Genomic DNA, 16,733 nt, shown 5'->3' on the forward strand with positions numbered 1-16,733 from the left:
ACTGCTTTCTCCTTGCCCCTTGATCAATGTGCTTAACTCGTTTGTTACTCATTTTTTCAGAACAGTATTGTCAATTTTGTAGAGAAACACAGACATGGTCTATTCCAGGGCATTCACTTCTTTTATTTTTTTAGGATCTAATATTTTATATATATACATTTTTTTAAATTTTTACTTTATTTTACTTTACAATACTGTATTGGTTTTGCCATACATTGACATGAATCTGCCACGGGTGTACATGAGTTCCCAATCCTGAACCCCCCTCCCACCTCCCACCCCATATCATCTTTTGTCAAATTCATTCTTTTGCCGGTTGCAGAATGTCTGAGTCTGATTTGCAGTGACCAATGAAAAGGCAGAACCAGAGCATGATCACCGAGTTCATCCTTATAGGCTTCTCTAACCTAGGGGATCTGCAGATCCTTCTCTTCTTTATCTTCCTCCTGGTCTACCTGACCACTCTGACGGCCAATGCCACCATCATGACGGTCATTCGTCTGGATCGGGCTTTGCACACTCCTATGTACTTCTTTCTCTTTGTCCTCTCCTGTTCTGAAACCTGCTACACCTTGGTCATTGTACCAAAAATGCTGACCAACCTGCTTTCCACAGCTCCAACTATTTCATTATCTGGGTGTGTGGCCCAGCTCTATTTCTTTGTGGGCTTGGCTTGTACCAACTGTTTCCTAATTGCCGTAATGGGCTATGATCGCTACGTTGCCATCTGCAACCCTCTCAACTACACACTCATTGTCAGCAGAGCCACCTGCACACAGCTGGTTTTAGCCTCAAGCTTCTGTGGTTTCCTGATCTCTGTGGTTGTCAACGTCCTGGTGTTTAGTGTGCCCTTCTGTGCCTCCAATCGGATCAACCACTTCTTCTGTGACATTTCCCCTGTCATAAAACTGGGCTGCACAGACACCAACCTGAAGGAAATGGTTATCTTTTTCCTCAGCATTCTGGTGTTGCTGGTTCCCTTAGTGCTGATCTTTATCTCCTACGTCTTCATTGTTTCCACCATCCTCAAGATTTCCTCAGTAGAGGGGCAGCGTAAGGCCTTCGCCACCTGTGCCTCCCACCTCACAGTGGTCATTGTCCACTATGGTTGTGCTTCCTTTATCTACTTGAGGCCCACATCCCTGTACTCCTCAGATAAGGATCGGCTTGTGGCAGTGACCTATACAGTGATTACCCCACTACTTAACCCTCTTGTCTATACACTGAGAAATAAAGAAGTAAAGACAGCTCTGAAAAAGGTTCTCAGTAGGTACTTGCTTTCCAAAACTGTATAAGTTGCTATATCAGGAAAATTATATTCACGAAAGTATCCAGGATATGATGCCAATAAACATAGTTTTTGTTTAAAAAAGAAAACAAGGAAGAAGGCAGTGTTATTTTTATTGGAAAGACCTTTCTGTTTGCCCTCTCTTCACAGTACAGGTTGTACCATTTGGTCTTCAGAAAGTTATGTGAATGTGGCAACTTTCAAAGACCCAATCCATGCTGTTATTGAACATTTAAAATGTCAATTTTCTCATAAATACTATAAATACTGCATTATTTCTCTGAGAATGCCCAGTCTGTTAATATTCTTCCTACACTGAAGGAAACAGTAGAGAATGTTGTTTAAATGTCTGAATGCTTTGGTATATTTTTTGAGGTAAAAGCAATATTTATAATAAAAATTATAGGCAAAAAGAATAATTCATTTAAGGAGAGATGAGTTCCATGAGGCTAATGGTAAAGCAGAAAACATGGATTTTGGAATCATAAAGACCTAGGTTTGAATATTGATTTGAATCATTGTCCAGCCAAATGCCATGGGTCAGACTTAACCTTTCTCATGGTCAGTTATTCCCTATGTAACGTGACATCCTTAAGGCCTTCTCATTTGGGCTTTGTAAGAACTAAAGGAGTTAATAGATGCAAAACAATTTGGTGCTCTTCTGACAGGAAGCATTAAAAATTGCTAGTTTTTTCCCACCTCCCTTCATTTTCCTTTCTTTATTCCATAAACTAGAATTGCAATAACATCAGTTGCAGGGTGAAATTGAGTTGACCATCCAAGAGTTCTTTTGTGAATCTGTCAATATGAGCAAAGTATTAAAGTAGGTATTGTAGGAAAAGAGTAATAAACTATGGTTCCCTCTTTCTTTCATGCTTCACTATAAGAAATAACCAAATGGTAATCACCTAATATAGGTGAATTACACTTATTTGCATGACTATTTTTGTGGATTTTGTTAAAGATGTGTGTCAATAAAGCAACATAATTTTATATGAACCTAATTTCTTAAGTGTTCATTTCTCAGCCTTCCAATTGAGCAACATGTAATAGGAGCTCTTACTTGGGTATGTGGATGGGGGTAAAAGTTGAAGGGTCACATATCATAGATCTAAAAATAAGTTTCCTATGTGAGCATGTACCTATAACTTAAATTATATAAAATGGAAATAAATAAAACATTGTTTACAGAAGAATTAAATCAGGAATGCCCTATGGTATATATAGCTTGTCTTTTTATGACTGGCTTATTCCACTTAGAGAAGGGAGAGTTGTTATTTAATGGTTACCATTTCAGACTTGAAAAATGGAAGCGTCCTGGAGATCTGTTTTTATAACAATGTGAATATAGTTCATACTACTGAACTACACACATAAAAGTGGATAAGATAGAAAATTTTATGTTATGTCTTTCTTACAATAAAATAGGTCTTGTTATGTGTCAGCAGGTTATGTTATGGTTTGCTGTTTTGAGCTGGGCTCAACATAGTAACTCTGCTTCAAGTTTCACATTCGTTGGATTTGACCATTTTGGATAGGTTGGAATTAGATTTGCATCAGTTATTTTCATTCCAGATACCAGGTCAAAAAGGACTGGGAGAGTTCATCTAATGCTGGTAGCAGAAAACCTGCAATGCATTTTAAAAATTTAATTATTTATTTTAATTGGAGGCCAATTACCTTACAATATTGTAGTGGTTTTTGCCATACATTGACATGAATCAGCCATGGGTGTACATGTGTTCCCCATCCTGAACCCCTCTCCCACCTCCTCCCAATCCCATCCCTCAGGGTCATCCCAGTACACCAGCCCTGAGTGCCCTGTATCATGCATCCAACCTGGACTAGTGATTTGTTTCACATATGGTAATATACATGTTTCAATGCTATTCTCTCAAATCATCCCACCCTTGCTTCTCCCACAGAGTTCAGAAGTCTGTTCTTTACATCTGTGTCTCTTTTGCTGTCTCGCATATAGGGACATTGTTACCATCTTTCTAAATTCCATATATATGCATTAATATACTGTATTGGTGGTTTTCTTTCTGACTTACTTCACTCTGTATAATAGGCTCCAGTTTCATCTATCTCATTAGAACTGACTCAAATGCATTCTTTTTAATAGCTGAGTAATATTCCATTGTGTATATGTACCATAGCTTTCTTATCCATTCATCTGCTGATGAACATCTAGGTTGCTTCCATGTCCTAGCTATTGTAAACAGTGCTTCAGTGAACATTGGGGTACATGTGTCTCTTTCAATTCTGGTTTCTTCAGTGTGTATGCCCAGCAGTGGGATTGCTGGGTCATATGGTAGTTCTATTGTCAATTTTTTAAGGACTTTCCATACTATTCCATAGTGGCTGTATTATTTTGGATTCCCACCAACAGTGTAAGAGGGTTCCCTTTTCTCTGCATCCTCTCCAGCGTTTATTGAAAAAATGTGCAATACATTTTTTGATCAAGTGGCTCAGATGGTAAAGAATCTGTAGTACAGGAAACCTGGGTTCAATCCTTGGGTCTGAAAGATCCCCTGGAAAAGGGAAAGTCTACCACTTCAGTATTCTTGCCTAGATAATTCCGTGGACAGAGGAGCCTGGTAGGCTACAGACCATGGTGTCTCAAAGAGTCAGACACAACTGAATGGCTAACAATACTTTGAAACTGGCAAACTATCCCTCCGCCTATACTTCATTGGCTAACATAAATCCCAGTCGGTTCAGTTCAGTTGCTCAGTCATGTCTGACTCTGTGCAACCCCATGGACTGCAGCACGCCAGACTTCCCTGTCCATCACCAACTCCCAGAGCTTGCTCAAACTCATGTCTGTCATGTCGGTGATGCCATCCAACCATCTCATCCTCTGTCGTCCCCTTCTCCTCCCACCTTCAATCTTTCCCAGCATCAGGGTCTTTTCAAATGGGTCACATTTTTGATTCAGGTGGCCAAAGTATTGGAGTTTCAGCTTCAACATCGGTCATTCCATTGAACACCCAGGACTGATATCCTTTAGGATGGACTGGTTGGATCTCCTTGTAGTCCAAGGGACTCTCAAGAGTCTTCTCCAACACCACAGTTCAAAAGCATCAATTCTTCAGCTCTCAGCTATTTCTATGATCCAAATCTCACATCCATACATGACTACTGAAAAAAACCATAGTTTTGACTAGATGGACCTTTGATGGCAAAGTAATGTCTCTACTTCTTGATATACTGTCTAGGTTGGCCATAGCTTTTCTTCCAAGGAGCAAGCATCTTTTAATTTCATGGCTTCAGTCACCATCTGCAATGATTTTGGAGCCTAAGGAAAGGAAGTCTGTCACTGTTTCCATTGTTTCCCCATTTATTTGCCATGAAGTGATGGGACCAGATGCCATAATCTTCATTTCTTGAATGTTGAGTTTTAAGCCAGCTTTTCACTCTCCTCTTTCACTTTCATCAAGAGGCTCTTTAGTTCCTCTTCACTTTCTGCCATAATGGTGGTGTCATCTGCCTATCTGAGGTTATTAATATTTCTCCAGGCAGTGTTGATTTCAACTACCTTTCATCCAGCCTGACATTTTGCATGATGTACTCTGCATATAAGTTAAATAAGCAGGGTGACAATATACAACCTTGATATACTCCTTTCAAAATTTGGAACCAATCCATTGTTCCATGTCCAGTTCTAACTGTTGCTTCTTGACCTGCATACAGATTTCTCAGGAGGCAGATAAAGTGGTCTGGTATTTCCATCTGTTTAAGAATTTTCCAGTTTATTGTGATCCACACAGTCAAAGACTTTGGTGTAGTCAATAAAACAGTTGATGTTTCTCTGTAACACTCTTGCTTTTTTGATGATCCAATGGATGTTGGCAATTTGATCTCTGGTTCCTCTGCCTTTTCTAAATACAACTTGAACATGTGGAAGTTCTTGTTTCACATGCTGCTGGAGCCTCACTTGAAGGAAGCATTACTTTGCTAGCATATGAGATGAGTAAAATTGTGTTGTAGCTTGAACATTCTTTGGAGCTACCTTTCTCTGGGATTGAAATGAAAACTGACCTTTTCCAGTCCTGTGGCCACTGCTGAGTTTTCCAAATTTGCTGGCATAATCAGTGCAACACTTTCACAGCATCATCTTTTAGGATTTGAAGTAGCTCAACTGGAACTTCATCACCTCCACTAGCTTTGTTCATAATGATGCTTCCTAAAGGCCCACTTGACTGTGCATTCCAGGATGTCTGGCTCTAGGTGAATAATCACACCACCGTGGTTATCTGGGTCATTAAGATCTTTTTTTGTAGTTTTTCTGTGTATTCTTGCCACCTCTTCTTAATCTCTTCTGCTTCTTTTAAGTCCATATCATTTCTGTCCTTTAGGTAGTTCCATCTTTGTATGAAATGTTCCCTTGAAATCTCTAATTTTCTTGACAAGATCTCTGGTCTTTCTCATTCTATTGTTTTCCTCATTGTTTTGCATTGATTACTGAGGAAGTCTTCATTTCTCCTTGCTATTCTTTGGAACTCTGCATTCAGATGGGTATATCTTTCCTTTTCTCCTTTGCCTTTAGCTTATCTTCTTTTTCTCAGATATTGTCTCCTCAGACAACCATTTTCCCTTTTTGTACTTCTTTTTCTTGGCCTTAAATCCCAAAACCAAGCCCAAAATTCTGTGGTTGAGAATTATACTCTGCATCTAAAAGCAGCAACTGCAAAGTCACAGAGCAGAAGGGAAAAAGAGCTCTTGCTGAAAATTTAACCTACAACAATGAACTATGAACTAACTTTTTTCCTATCTCAATATGTTTTTAAATGAAGATTTAACTTTTCTTCAAATGTAGTGAGGACAACATATCAGGAAGCAATTGCCATTGGAAAGATAGTTAATTGCACACAATTCCCAAGAGAAGATAGGACATGCCATGCTTAGGACAAGAGAACAGTGTAAGAGCCTGATAAAGCAGACAAGTAGGCTTCCCAGATGGCTCAGCGGGTAAAGAATTCAGCTGCAATGCAGGAAACACAGGTTCTATCCCTGGATCAGGTAGGTGCCTTAGAGAAGGAAATGGCAACCTACTCTAGTATCCTTGCCTAGAAAATCCCATGGACAGAGGAGCCTGAGAGACTACAGCCAAAGAGATTCACAAAGAGCACATTAACTCATTAGGGGCTATGGGCTCTGTATTGATTAGTTTGCATGTGAAAGACTTGCTCTAAAGAAAGTCCTTTGTTATCTCCAGGAATTGGAAAATTCTAACCCTAGTTAGGAAGAGCAGTCCCTCCTTGATAATTGAGTCTCCAAAAGGCCATCAGGGCTGATCAAAGAAGTCAAAACATCTGACACAGAAACTAGAAAATATAGTTAATATGCAGTGTTATGTCAATATTCTAAATCTTTTGGCTTTGAATATAAACTTTACAGTCAGTCTTGATATCCCACTAAATAACTTGCTGGAATTTTTACTGGGATTGCATTAAATCTACAGAACAGTCTGAGAAGAACTGACGTCTTAACAAAATTCAGTCTTCCTATCCACATAGATTATTCCTCCATGTACTGAGATTGTCGACTACAAATTGGCACTTGCCAAGAGCATTGCCAGCACCTGAACAACAAGGGCATTTACCATCTGCCTCTGTGGAGACTGATTCCTGTGTTGCTGTAGCTGTTGACCTTAACACCCCTGAAGGAGTTCAGGGTGAAGTGAGGCACTCTGTTCTTCAGGGAGTCTTGTCGAACATGTCTTTAGATATTTTCAGGAACTGATTTCATGATCCCAATCTTTGCATCTCTTGATATCTAGAAAAGCACTAAATCCCTTCATCAGCTCCTCATGACTAGCAGAAAATCTTGTAAAATGAGTGCTTAATTGCATTGAACTATCTTGAACTACCCCTTCCCGAAAATCACATATTGATCTTCCCCCACTGCATTTTTGGAGCAATCTCTCAGAACTAACTGAGGTGCTATCTCCAGGGCTGCAGTCCTCATTTTGCACCAAATAAAACTTAACTCACAATGCTCAAGTTGTGCATCTTTTTTTAGTTGACAAGATCTTTAATATCTTTCACTAATATTTTATAATTTTCCTCATAAAGGTCTTGTACATATTTTGTAATTTATCCTTAAGCATTTCTCTTTTTAGCTGCTAATATAAATGATTTATATTTTTAATTTCAAATTCCAATTTTCTATTGCTGATATATAGAGGAAAGTGAACTTTTGTATAGCAATGTTGCTATAATCTTGCCTTTTTAGTTTCAGGAGGGTTTTATGTTTTTCGTTTTGGTTTGTTGTGGGGTTTTTTGACTTTTCTTTTTTCTTTTTTTTTTTTTTTTGGCCTATTCTTGAGAGTTTCTTTGTAGGCCATCATGTCATCTATGTATTCTTGAACATCTAAGTACTCTTGTACATCTAAGTACATCTAAGTACTCTTGCCTGGAAAATCCCATGGACGGAGGAGCCTGGTGGGCTGCCGTCCGTGGGGTGGCGAAGAGTCGGACACGACTGAGCAACTTCATTTTCAATTTTCACTTTCATGCATTGGAGAAGGAAATGGCAACCCACTCCAGTGTTCTTGACTTGAGAATCCCAGGGACGGGGGAGCCTGGTGGGCTGCCGTCTATGGGGTCGCACAGGGTCAGACACGACTGAAATGACTTAGCAGCAGCAGCAGCATGTCATCTATGAAGAGAGACAGTTTTATTTCTTCTTTCTTTTGACTCTTTCCGTCTGTTTTTATTTTTATAATTTCTATATTGCTGTTTTCCAAAAGCTGAATCTGGATTTGTATCTGAAAGATTCTTAGAGGCACTACCAATTTAGATGCTCTATACATTAAATCCAGAGCTGAGGTTTCTTGAGTTAAGTGATGATGCAATTTTGAGATGCAAATCAGAATGAGGGCCTACCAATTACAACCTCTCATAAGTGAATCTATTTCACCACCCCGACCATATCTCCTGTCAGCCTTGAGACAACTCCCATCGGAACCTCCCACAAGGAGCTAAAAGATGGGCTTAATTCTGTTTTATGTTTATCTTAAGGTGTCCTTTCTCAGAGTCCCAGCTTAGAGTAGATCTACTGTTTGACTCCCTATTTTGGTGGGTCCCGGTCCCATCACTTCATGGGAAATAGATGGGGAAACAGTGGAAACAGTGTCAGACTTTATTTTTTTGGGCTCCAAAATCACTGCCAATGGTGACTGCAGCAATGAAATTAAAAGATGCTTACTCCTTGGAAGAAAAGTTATGACCAACCTAGATAGCATATTTAAAAGCAGAGACATTACTTTGCCGACTAAGGTCCGTCTAGTCAAGGCTATGGTTTTTCCTGTGGTCATGTATGGATGTGAGAGTTGAACTGTGAAGAAGTCTGAGCGCCGAAGAATTGATGCTTTTGAACTGTGGTTCTTCTCAGGATTCTTACTTTCTCTCAGATTTTGACCTAGAAGTTCCTACAATGCTTTCAGCTAATAAATATGCAATAAGGAAATTTTTAAAATGTTGTTCCCCAGCAATTTCAGTTGTTTTCAGAAAGAGCATTTGTTTAAATAACCAGAGTAGTCAATAGAAGAAATAGAAATTCTCAGCAATCCTCTTCAGTCTTTTTTCTTTGAATATCCTAGGTTTAGTCATTCAGTAGTTTCTACTTAGCTTTCTTATTCTCAGTATTTTTATTCATAACTCATTAGTCAAATCTTAGCCCTGGTTACGTTTAAGAAGATCTTCACTGTGAGGTGCTCATCTTTCTAGCTATGCTGTCTCTTCACTGACACATGCTTCAGTTCAGTTCAGTTCAGTTCAGTCACTCAGTCATGTCCGACTCTTTGTGATCCCATGAATCACAGCACACCAGGCCTCCCTGTCCATCACCATCTCCCGGAGTTCACTCAGACTCACGTCCATTGAGTCAGTGGTGCCATCCAGCCATCTCACCCTCTCTTGTCCCCTTCTCCTCCTGCCCCCAATCCCTCCCAACATCAGAGTCTTTTCCAATAAATCAGCTCTTCGCAGGAGGTGGCCAGAGTACTGGAGTTTCAGCTTTAGCATCATTCCTTCCAAAGAACACTCAGGACTGATCTCCTTTAGAATGGACTGGTTGGATCTCCTTGCAGTCCAAGGGACTCTCAAGAGTCTTCTCCAACACCACAGTTCAAAAGCATCAATTCTTCGGTGCTCAGCTATCTTCACAGTCCAAATTGAAGAAAGTAGGGAAAACCACTAGACCATTCAGGTATGACCTAAATCGAATCCCTTATGATTATACAGAGGAAGTGTGAAATAAATTTAAGGGACTAGATCTGATAGATAGAGTGCCTGATGAACTATGGACTGAGGTTCATGACACTGTAGAGGAGACAAGGATCAAGACGATCCCTGTGGAAAAGAAATGCAAAAAAGCAAAATGGCTGTCTGGGGAGGCCTTACAAATAGCTGTGAAAAGAAGAGAAGTGAAAAGCAAAGGAGAAAAGGAAAGATATAAGCATCTGAATGCAGAGTTCCAAAGAATAGCAAGAAGAGATAAGAAAGCCTTCCTCAGAGATCAACATAAAGAAATAGAGGAAAACAGACTGGGAAAGACTAGAGATCTCTTCAAGAAAATTAGAGATACCAAGGGAACATTTCATGCAAAGATGGCCTCAGTAAAGGTCAGAAATGGTATGGACTCATGCTTCAGTATGCCTCTTATTGCACACAGTTTTGCTACCCTGCTATAGCAGATGGATTCATGTAATTTATTTATCTTTGTATCACTGTAATATCTAACAGTGCTTTCCAAAGCACAACACTCAAAGAATGGTCACTGAATAAAAGTCATTCCCTTATAATAATTCCTTTAAGGGAGCTAATAAATCCAGTTGTTTGACTTTTTATTCAGTATATGCTTTTTCCAGTAGTCATGTGCAATCTGACAGTTGGGCCATAAAGAAGAATTGATGCTTTTGAATTGTAGTGCTGGAGAAGACTCTTGAGAGTCCCTTAGACAGCAAGGAGATCAAACCAGTCAATCCTAAATGAATCAATACTGAATATTCATTGGAAAGACTGATGCTGAAGCTGAAGCTCCAATACTTTGGTCACCTGATGCAAAGAGCCAACTCATTGGAAAAGCCTCTGGTGTTGGGAAAGACTGAGGGCAGGAGGAGAAGGGGATGACAGAGGATGAGATGGTTGGATGGCATAACTGACTCAATGGACATGCATTTGAGCAAACTCCAGAAGATAGTGAAGGACAGAGAAGCATGGCATCCTGCACTCTGTAGGGTTTCAAAGAATCAGACATGATTTAGTGACTGAACAACCAATTGGGTATAGAAGCAAGACACAGCCTACCAGTGTAATCCCCCAAAGTGCCAAACATACCTACATTCACCAACCCCTGCCTTCATGTCTTATGCTTTATCAAATCAACCTTCAAGTGACTCTGCAGGTTGGTGAGCTTGGTTTCTCTTGGCATATCAGTGTTTTGTAAACTTTCTATCTGAAAGCAACTCCCTTATGCCAAAAGAATTCTTATTTACATTTTTCATGCTTTGCCCAAATAGAAATTTTTCAATCTATATTATTGTCTTCTGATATTAGATAAGATGTTCTTGTCCAAGTTTAGTCATTTATCTTTTGCTTTAGCTCTCCTTGTCTCAGAGGGCCCCAGTTCCTGGAATCCCAGAAGGCTATAAATACTCTCCAACCTAATTACAGACTCTGAATTGACATATGAATAGAGACTGGGCTAATTTCAGCTTCTTATTTAAGACTTAAAAAGGTTAACACATCTAAGTGTCCAAATAAACCCATTATGAAATGTTTCAGCACATTTTTTCCCCAATCATTTACCCCTTTAGGACAGATGACATTACTTTTACAAGTAAACTTCTACTGCTGCCTCTTTCCACGTTCAAAAGACCTACAAGACTGAGTCCTCAAATCAAAGTCATATGTCAACTTCCTTGATCATTTGAATGTAAGTGGGTAAGTGTAATCTCTCTATCAGTTACTACCTGAAGAAGAAACTGTTTTCCACCAAGGATCTCAGATTTGAATGCATTTGCACCATAGTTTTTAGTATTATGAAAAAGATTCTATACCAGAGTCAATTTTTCTAACAAAAATATTTGCTATTTTTCTTAAAACAAAACAAGCTTTTTACTACTATTGAGTCTGCATATACACATAATTGGAAACATATATGCACATATACCATGTCCTATATGAAATTTAAAAATTGAGAAATCCAGCAATAAAAGTAACTAGGGGGCAGGAAAGCTCATCCTCATAGGTTTATTTAAAAAAAATAATTGGGGGAATAATAAAAATATTATGAATAATATGGATTATAGTAAAAGAGCAAAGCAATTGTTTTGTTTAGAGTCTATTATGTGTTCCAAACTGTGGTGGAGGCAGCAGATCATTTGGGATATATTGTTATGGGTCCCTTTCCCCAAAGAAACAATCTGCAGAGGGATATGATATAGATGAATGGATGATAGTTAGATAGATAGATAGAAAATAAGAGATATAAATTACTTCTAAAAATACAAAGGATGGTATCTAACCCATACTCCATATCAGTATGATTTTAAGATCCCTAAATGTTATGAAGAGAATGAGCATTTATATGTATTCTAGTAGCCAGAGAAGGTGTATTGAAAAACATGGGACATGACAGGGATTTGGATATAGAAAACAACAATCTATACAGGTATGTGAAATAGCATGAGAGAAAATATAAAAGCAGTAATATGATTGGGGCCAAGAGTGAAGGCTTCTGTAAATATAACTAAATTCTTATTTGAATTACTGAAAGAGAAGCTGGTGATTTAGCAGGAAATTGAAAACAGTCTGATTCACAAAACTGTGATAAAATTAAGCAACATCTTGTTTTTTCCTATCTTTGAATCTTTGAATATATTTACCATATCTTTAACTTACCAATTTTCTTATTCCCTTTGTTCTTTTGTTTCATGCTCCTAATCTAAGGCATAGAAATAATAAATTTCAAGTATAAAATTTGATAATTTAAGAACATTAGGTAATTAAAATTGAACTATTCTAGAAAATTCGGAAATAGTAAAATGAGTTTTACTTAAACAGGCAGCGTGAGATCATGCTTTAGTCTCTTGGAAAAAGTGTAGGGCAGATACTCTTCCAGCAAGGTAAAGAATAGATGGCATAAAATGTGATAGGAAGAAAGTGGTTTAAATGTTAGAAGACATACGGTGATATACGTCAATTATATCTTAATAAAACTGAGAAAAGGAATTTTGAAAATACATAAAAAGTAAATGTAAGGAAATAAAACTACCCATGATTGTCCTACTTCTGGAAATAACACAAGCAATATTTTATTTCCTTCCAACATGCATCTCAATATGCCTATGTATATTTTATATATATGAGAGATGGTATAGAAATAAAATGTGATTCTACTTTAAAATACAAGTTAGAAGACTTGGATTCTGGTACTGGCTCTATTACTTCAGCATATTATTTATTACTTTTATATTCTATTGAGGTCAAAAAAATTTTAGCCCATGATAAACTAGAAACTATACTACATGCTAGGTATTCAGCTATTAATAAAAAATATTACCTTTGCCTATTAAAAGTTTGTAATCTAGAGAAAGCCAAACATATAAGGAGATGAGCTCAACTCCTTACATTGAATGCAGAGATAAAAATGTTCACAGGTCACTCTGCTCAAGAGAGGGTACTTAGTGCCCCTGCATTAGCTACAGAAGGGAGACAAAACACTTGTGCTATCAACTGGGTTGTGAAGGACAAACTGATGTAGCTTACATAAAGCATCTTGTTTTCTGCCATGTCTGATACAAAGGGAACGAGTTATGTTAGCAGGAATGTGGAGCTATCTAACTGAAGGAACCATGGCAGGATGAATAGTGAATGTACCCAGTGAGTCACATCAAACAACTCTTTGTATTTTATAGCCATTAAAGTAGCTAACAAGCTTGATGATGTTGAGTGCTGCAGGTACTAAGTCTGATTTCTCCTGAATTTTTGAACCTGACTCTCAAAATTGAAAATGACTAGGGCTCTGGATGACTTAAGACTACAAGATAATGTGAAATCCCTGAGACAGTCTCTTCTCTTTTCCTTCACCCTAACACTTTTTGGCTATTGAAGACTCAAGGTGCATTCCTGTTGCTCCCTTCTTTCCTTCCATTATCCTAGCTTCAGTCTTCCTACTGACTCTATACGTTGTCTATGCTAGTTTGATTATGATGGATACTGAGCATCAAAGTAGCTGCATTGGTAGAAAAATGAAAAAAAATTGATAGAGAATAAAAAATAGATTAAGATTTTTGAATATGGAAACTTCATAACAGAAATATTTTCAAAATTGTAACAGGGATAGTGCAGGATCAAGAATAGGAGATATGGAAACCAAAGGATACATGTAAACAATGCAAATGACATAAGCCCCTGGATGAGGGTATCCACCAAAGTTGCCTAAGAATTTTCTCTTTGTCATCTCAAAAGCCCAGAGTACCATAGTGCTTAATAAGCTAGAAATAAAGATGAACTTAAAATGGATTTTTGTTATTTTATTGCAAAATATTGATCATATTTTGCAATAAAATTGTTTACACGTGATAACAACCTCTCCCTAAATGAAAGCACTTATTATTAAATTATACTATATAAAATTAAATAAAGGAAATGTTTAGTAAGTTCCTGAATTATTATTATTATTATTATTATTTTGCTTTCAACAGGCAATTACAACTGCTTCCTTTCATGTTTTAACTGAACTATGAACTGGTAGGAAATTTTCAAGGATGTGATACAGAGAAAGAGTTGAAGAGATGGTGTGTTTCCAGAGGCAAATCTGCCACCACGAAGTGGCTGATCAGTCTCTGAAAACAAAAGTGCCATAAATAGCCTCATTCATAAGGGAATATTAGAAATGAGTTTACTAATCACAGGAGAAATCCCCCTTTTTCTTCAATCACCACTCCTATCTCAACTCCTCTAACATGCCTTCTGACATATCAAATGATGACTTGGATTGTCTGATTGTTCTCAGACAAGAATTGTTGCTGAACTTAAAAAAAATATTAATCCTTAAGCTTGCTTTTATTATCATAGCTGTTCACTGGTTGTATTTTGGTCACTGACTTGTGCTTTCCCTACCTGCCCCCACCCCAGCAGGCCATCTACTGTGACTGCCAGTTATCGGAGGACAGGCGTATTAATAATCTTCTGGGCAAACAGATGTTATAAATGGCATGCTGAATTCAGAAATGTGAATGCTTCTAAAGCAATTGTGTTAAAATAATAGCATTATTTTTGGAAGTAGCAAGTTTTTCTTGTGTTTGGATAGTAGCTAAAAAGAGATGGAAATATTCTAACCTACATAAAAGTGAAGTATATTTAGGATCATCAAATTTTAAAAGCTTATTGTTAAATATTTAGAAAATATATCAGAAAGCAAACACAATCAGCTCTAATCTTATTATAAATATGACTGTGTGTCTTGCTTTTCCTCCTATTATATTAGGAGAATTTTCTAATGTTCTTATGTACTCTTTGGTAATATCACATGGTACCTCTTTCAATCTTTGTATATTTCTATAATATAGCTAACCATTCTCCTACTTTGGAGGATAATATTTTTAAATTATCAAAAGGAATATCTATGCTTAGACAGGTTGAGGGAGAGAGAGATCTTTCAATACTGTAGGTCTGAAAATATAATCCTTAAAGGGAAGGCATTGGGTGAATATTCTTTGTACAAAGATACTTGTCATTTTCTCTCTCCAAACTCATTCACAAAGGAAGTTATTCAGATGCAAGGTTTCAATAGAACCGCTGTGGTTACACAGTTCATCCTGGTGGGGTTTTCTAACCTGGAGGAGCTCCAAGTGCTGCTTTTTGTCACCTTCCTCCTTCTGTACTTGACCATCCTAATGGCCAATGCAACCGTCATGACTGTTATCTGCTTCAGCAGGACTTTACACACTCCCATGTACGGTTTCCTATTCATCCTTTCCTTTTCTGAGTCTTGCTACACTTTCGTCATCATCCCTCAGCTGCTGGTCCACTTGCTTTCAACCATCAAGACTATCTCTTTCATAGCCTGTGCCACCCAGCTGTTCTTCTTCCTTGGCTTTGCATGTACCAACTGCTTTCTCATTGCTGTGATGGGATATGATCGCTATGTGGCAATTTGTCACCCCCTGAGGTACACACTTACCATGAACAAAAGGCTAGGTTTGGGGTTGGTATCTCTGTCAACAGTCACAGGTTTCTTTATTGCTTTGGTGGCCACCAATCTCATATGTGGCATGCATTTTTGTGGCCCAAACAGAGTCAACCACTATTTCTGTGACATGGCACCAGTTATTAAGTTAGCCTGCACAAACACTCATGTAAAAGAACTAGCTCTGTTCAGCCTCAGCATCCTGGTAATCATGGTGCCTTTTCTGCTAATTCTCATATCCTATGGCTTCATCATTAACACCATACTGAAGATCCCCTCGGCTGAGGGCAAGAGGAAAGCATTTGCCACCTGTGCCTCACACCTCACCGTGGTCTTTGTCCACTATGGCTGTGCCTCCATCATATACCTTCGACCCAAATCCAAGTCTGCTTCAGACAAAGACCAGTTGGTGGCAGTGACCTACACAGTGGTTACTCCCCTACTTAATCCTCTTGTCTACAGTCTCAGGAACAAGGAGGTAAAGACTGCACTGAAAAGAGTTCTGGGAATACCTGTGGCAACCAAGTGACCTAATGAAACATTGCAAAATTAACTAAAGAAGTCATAGAAGTCAAAGGCATGAAAATTTCTTTGTCTTTTCATCAGTTCAATCATGATATGGATATTATTTCCAATGACTAAGACCACTGTTGTCTTTTTCTTTTCTCAGAAGAACTGCAAATCAATCTACATGCTAAATTATCTGATGTCTGTTCCTTTTCTTAAAGACGCATGTGGCAAAAAGGGAAAAACATAAAATTTTTTTCAAGGGAAAACACAATACTCAAAATGAAAGTTGGCTACAGATTGCTTGTCTAGTTAGATAAAGAGAATGGGATGTGAAGTTATTAGAAGCATCCTATCTACGACGCCAGCATTCACCATATAGCACCATGTATCAGGTTCTATGAAAAGTAGAAAAATCAACATGAACAAATTGATAATTTATGGAGGTGTAAAAGTTAGTAGGTAGAAAGATAAAAAATGAAAATAAAATGATGAATCAGATCTATTAAAAGAAGTTGAATAAAGAATCATGTATACCAAAAGGACAAATATTTATTTCTCCTGGAAAAACAAATGGACTAAACAACTTGAGAAGAAAGAAAAGGAAACTTGAACTAGATTGTAAATGAGGAACAAGATTTCAATCCAAAAAAAATGGATTTTTCAGTGAAAAAAAAATTGGTTGATGTTATCAACGTTGTAGATTTTCTTCAAAATTTAATACTAGAATTTT

The 16,733-nt window shown here is 37.9% G+C and overlaps 2 protein-coding genes across 2 annotated transcripts; both read left to right on the forward strand.

Moving 5' to 3' along the window:
• Window positions 1–350: 350 nt before the first annotated feature.
• LOC128045237 (olfactory receptor 10T2-like) lies at window positions 351–1,295 on the forward strand. Its single transcript, XM_052637736.1, has one exon. It carries the CDS (start codon window positions 351–353, stop codon window positions 1,293–1,295), a length of 945 nt encoding a protein of 314 aa, XP_052493696.1.
• Window positions 1,296–15,080: 13,785 nt separating this feature from the next.
• LOC128045364 (olfactory receptor 10T2) lies at window positions 15,081–16,022 on the forward strand. The gene has a single exon (XM_052637865.1). It carries the CDS (start codon window positions 15,081–15,083, stop codon window positions 16,020–16,022), a length of 942 nt encoding a protein of 313 aa, XP_052493825.1.
• Window positions 16,023–16,733: the final 711 nt, after the last annotated feature.

The sequence above is a fragment of the Budorcas taxicolor genome, chromosome 3 (assembly GCF_023091745.1).
Source record: "Budorcas taxicolor isolate Tak-1 chromosome 3, Takin1.1, whole genome shotgun sequence".
NCBI classification, from domain to species: domain Eukaryota; kingdom Metazoa; phylum Chordata; class Mammalia; order Artiodactyla; family Bovidae; genus Budorcas; species Budorcas taxicolor.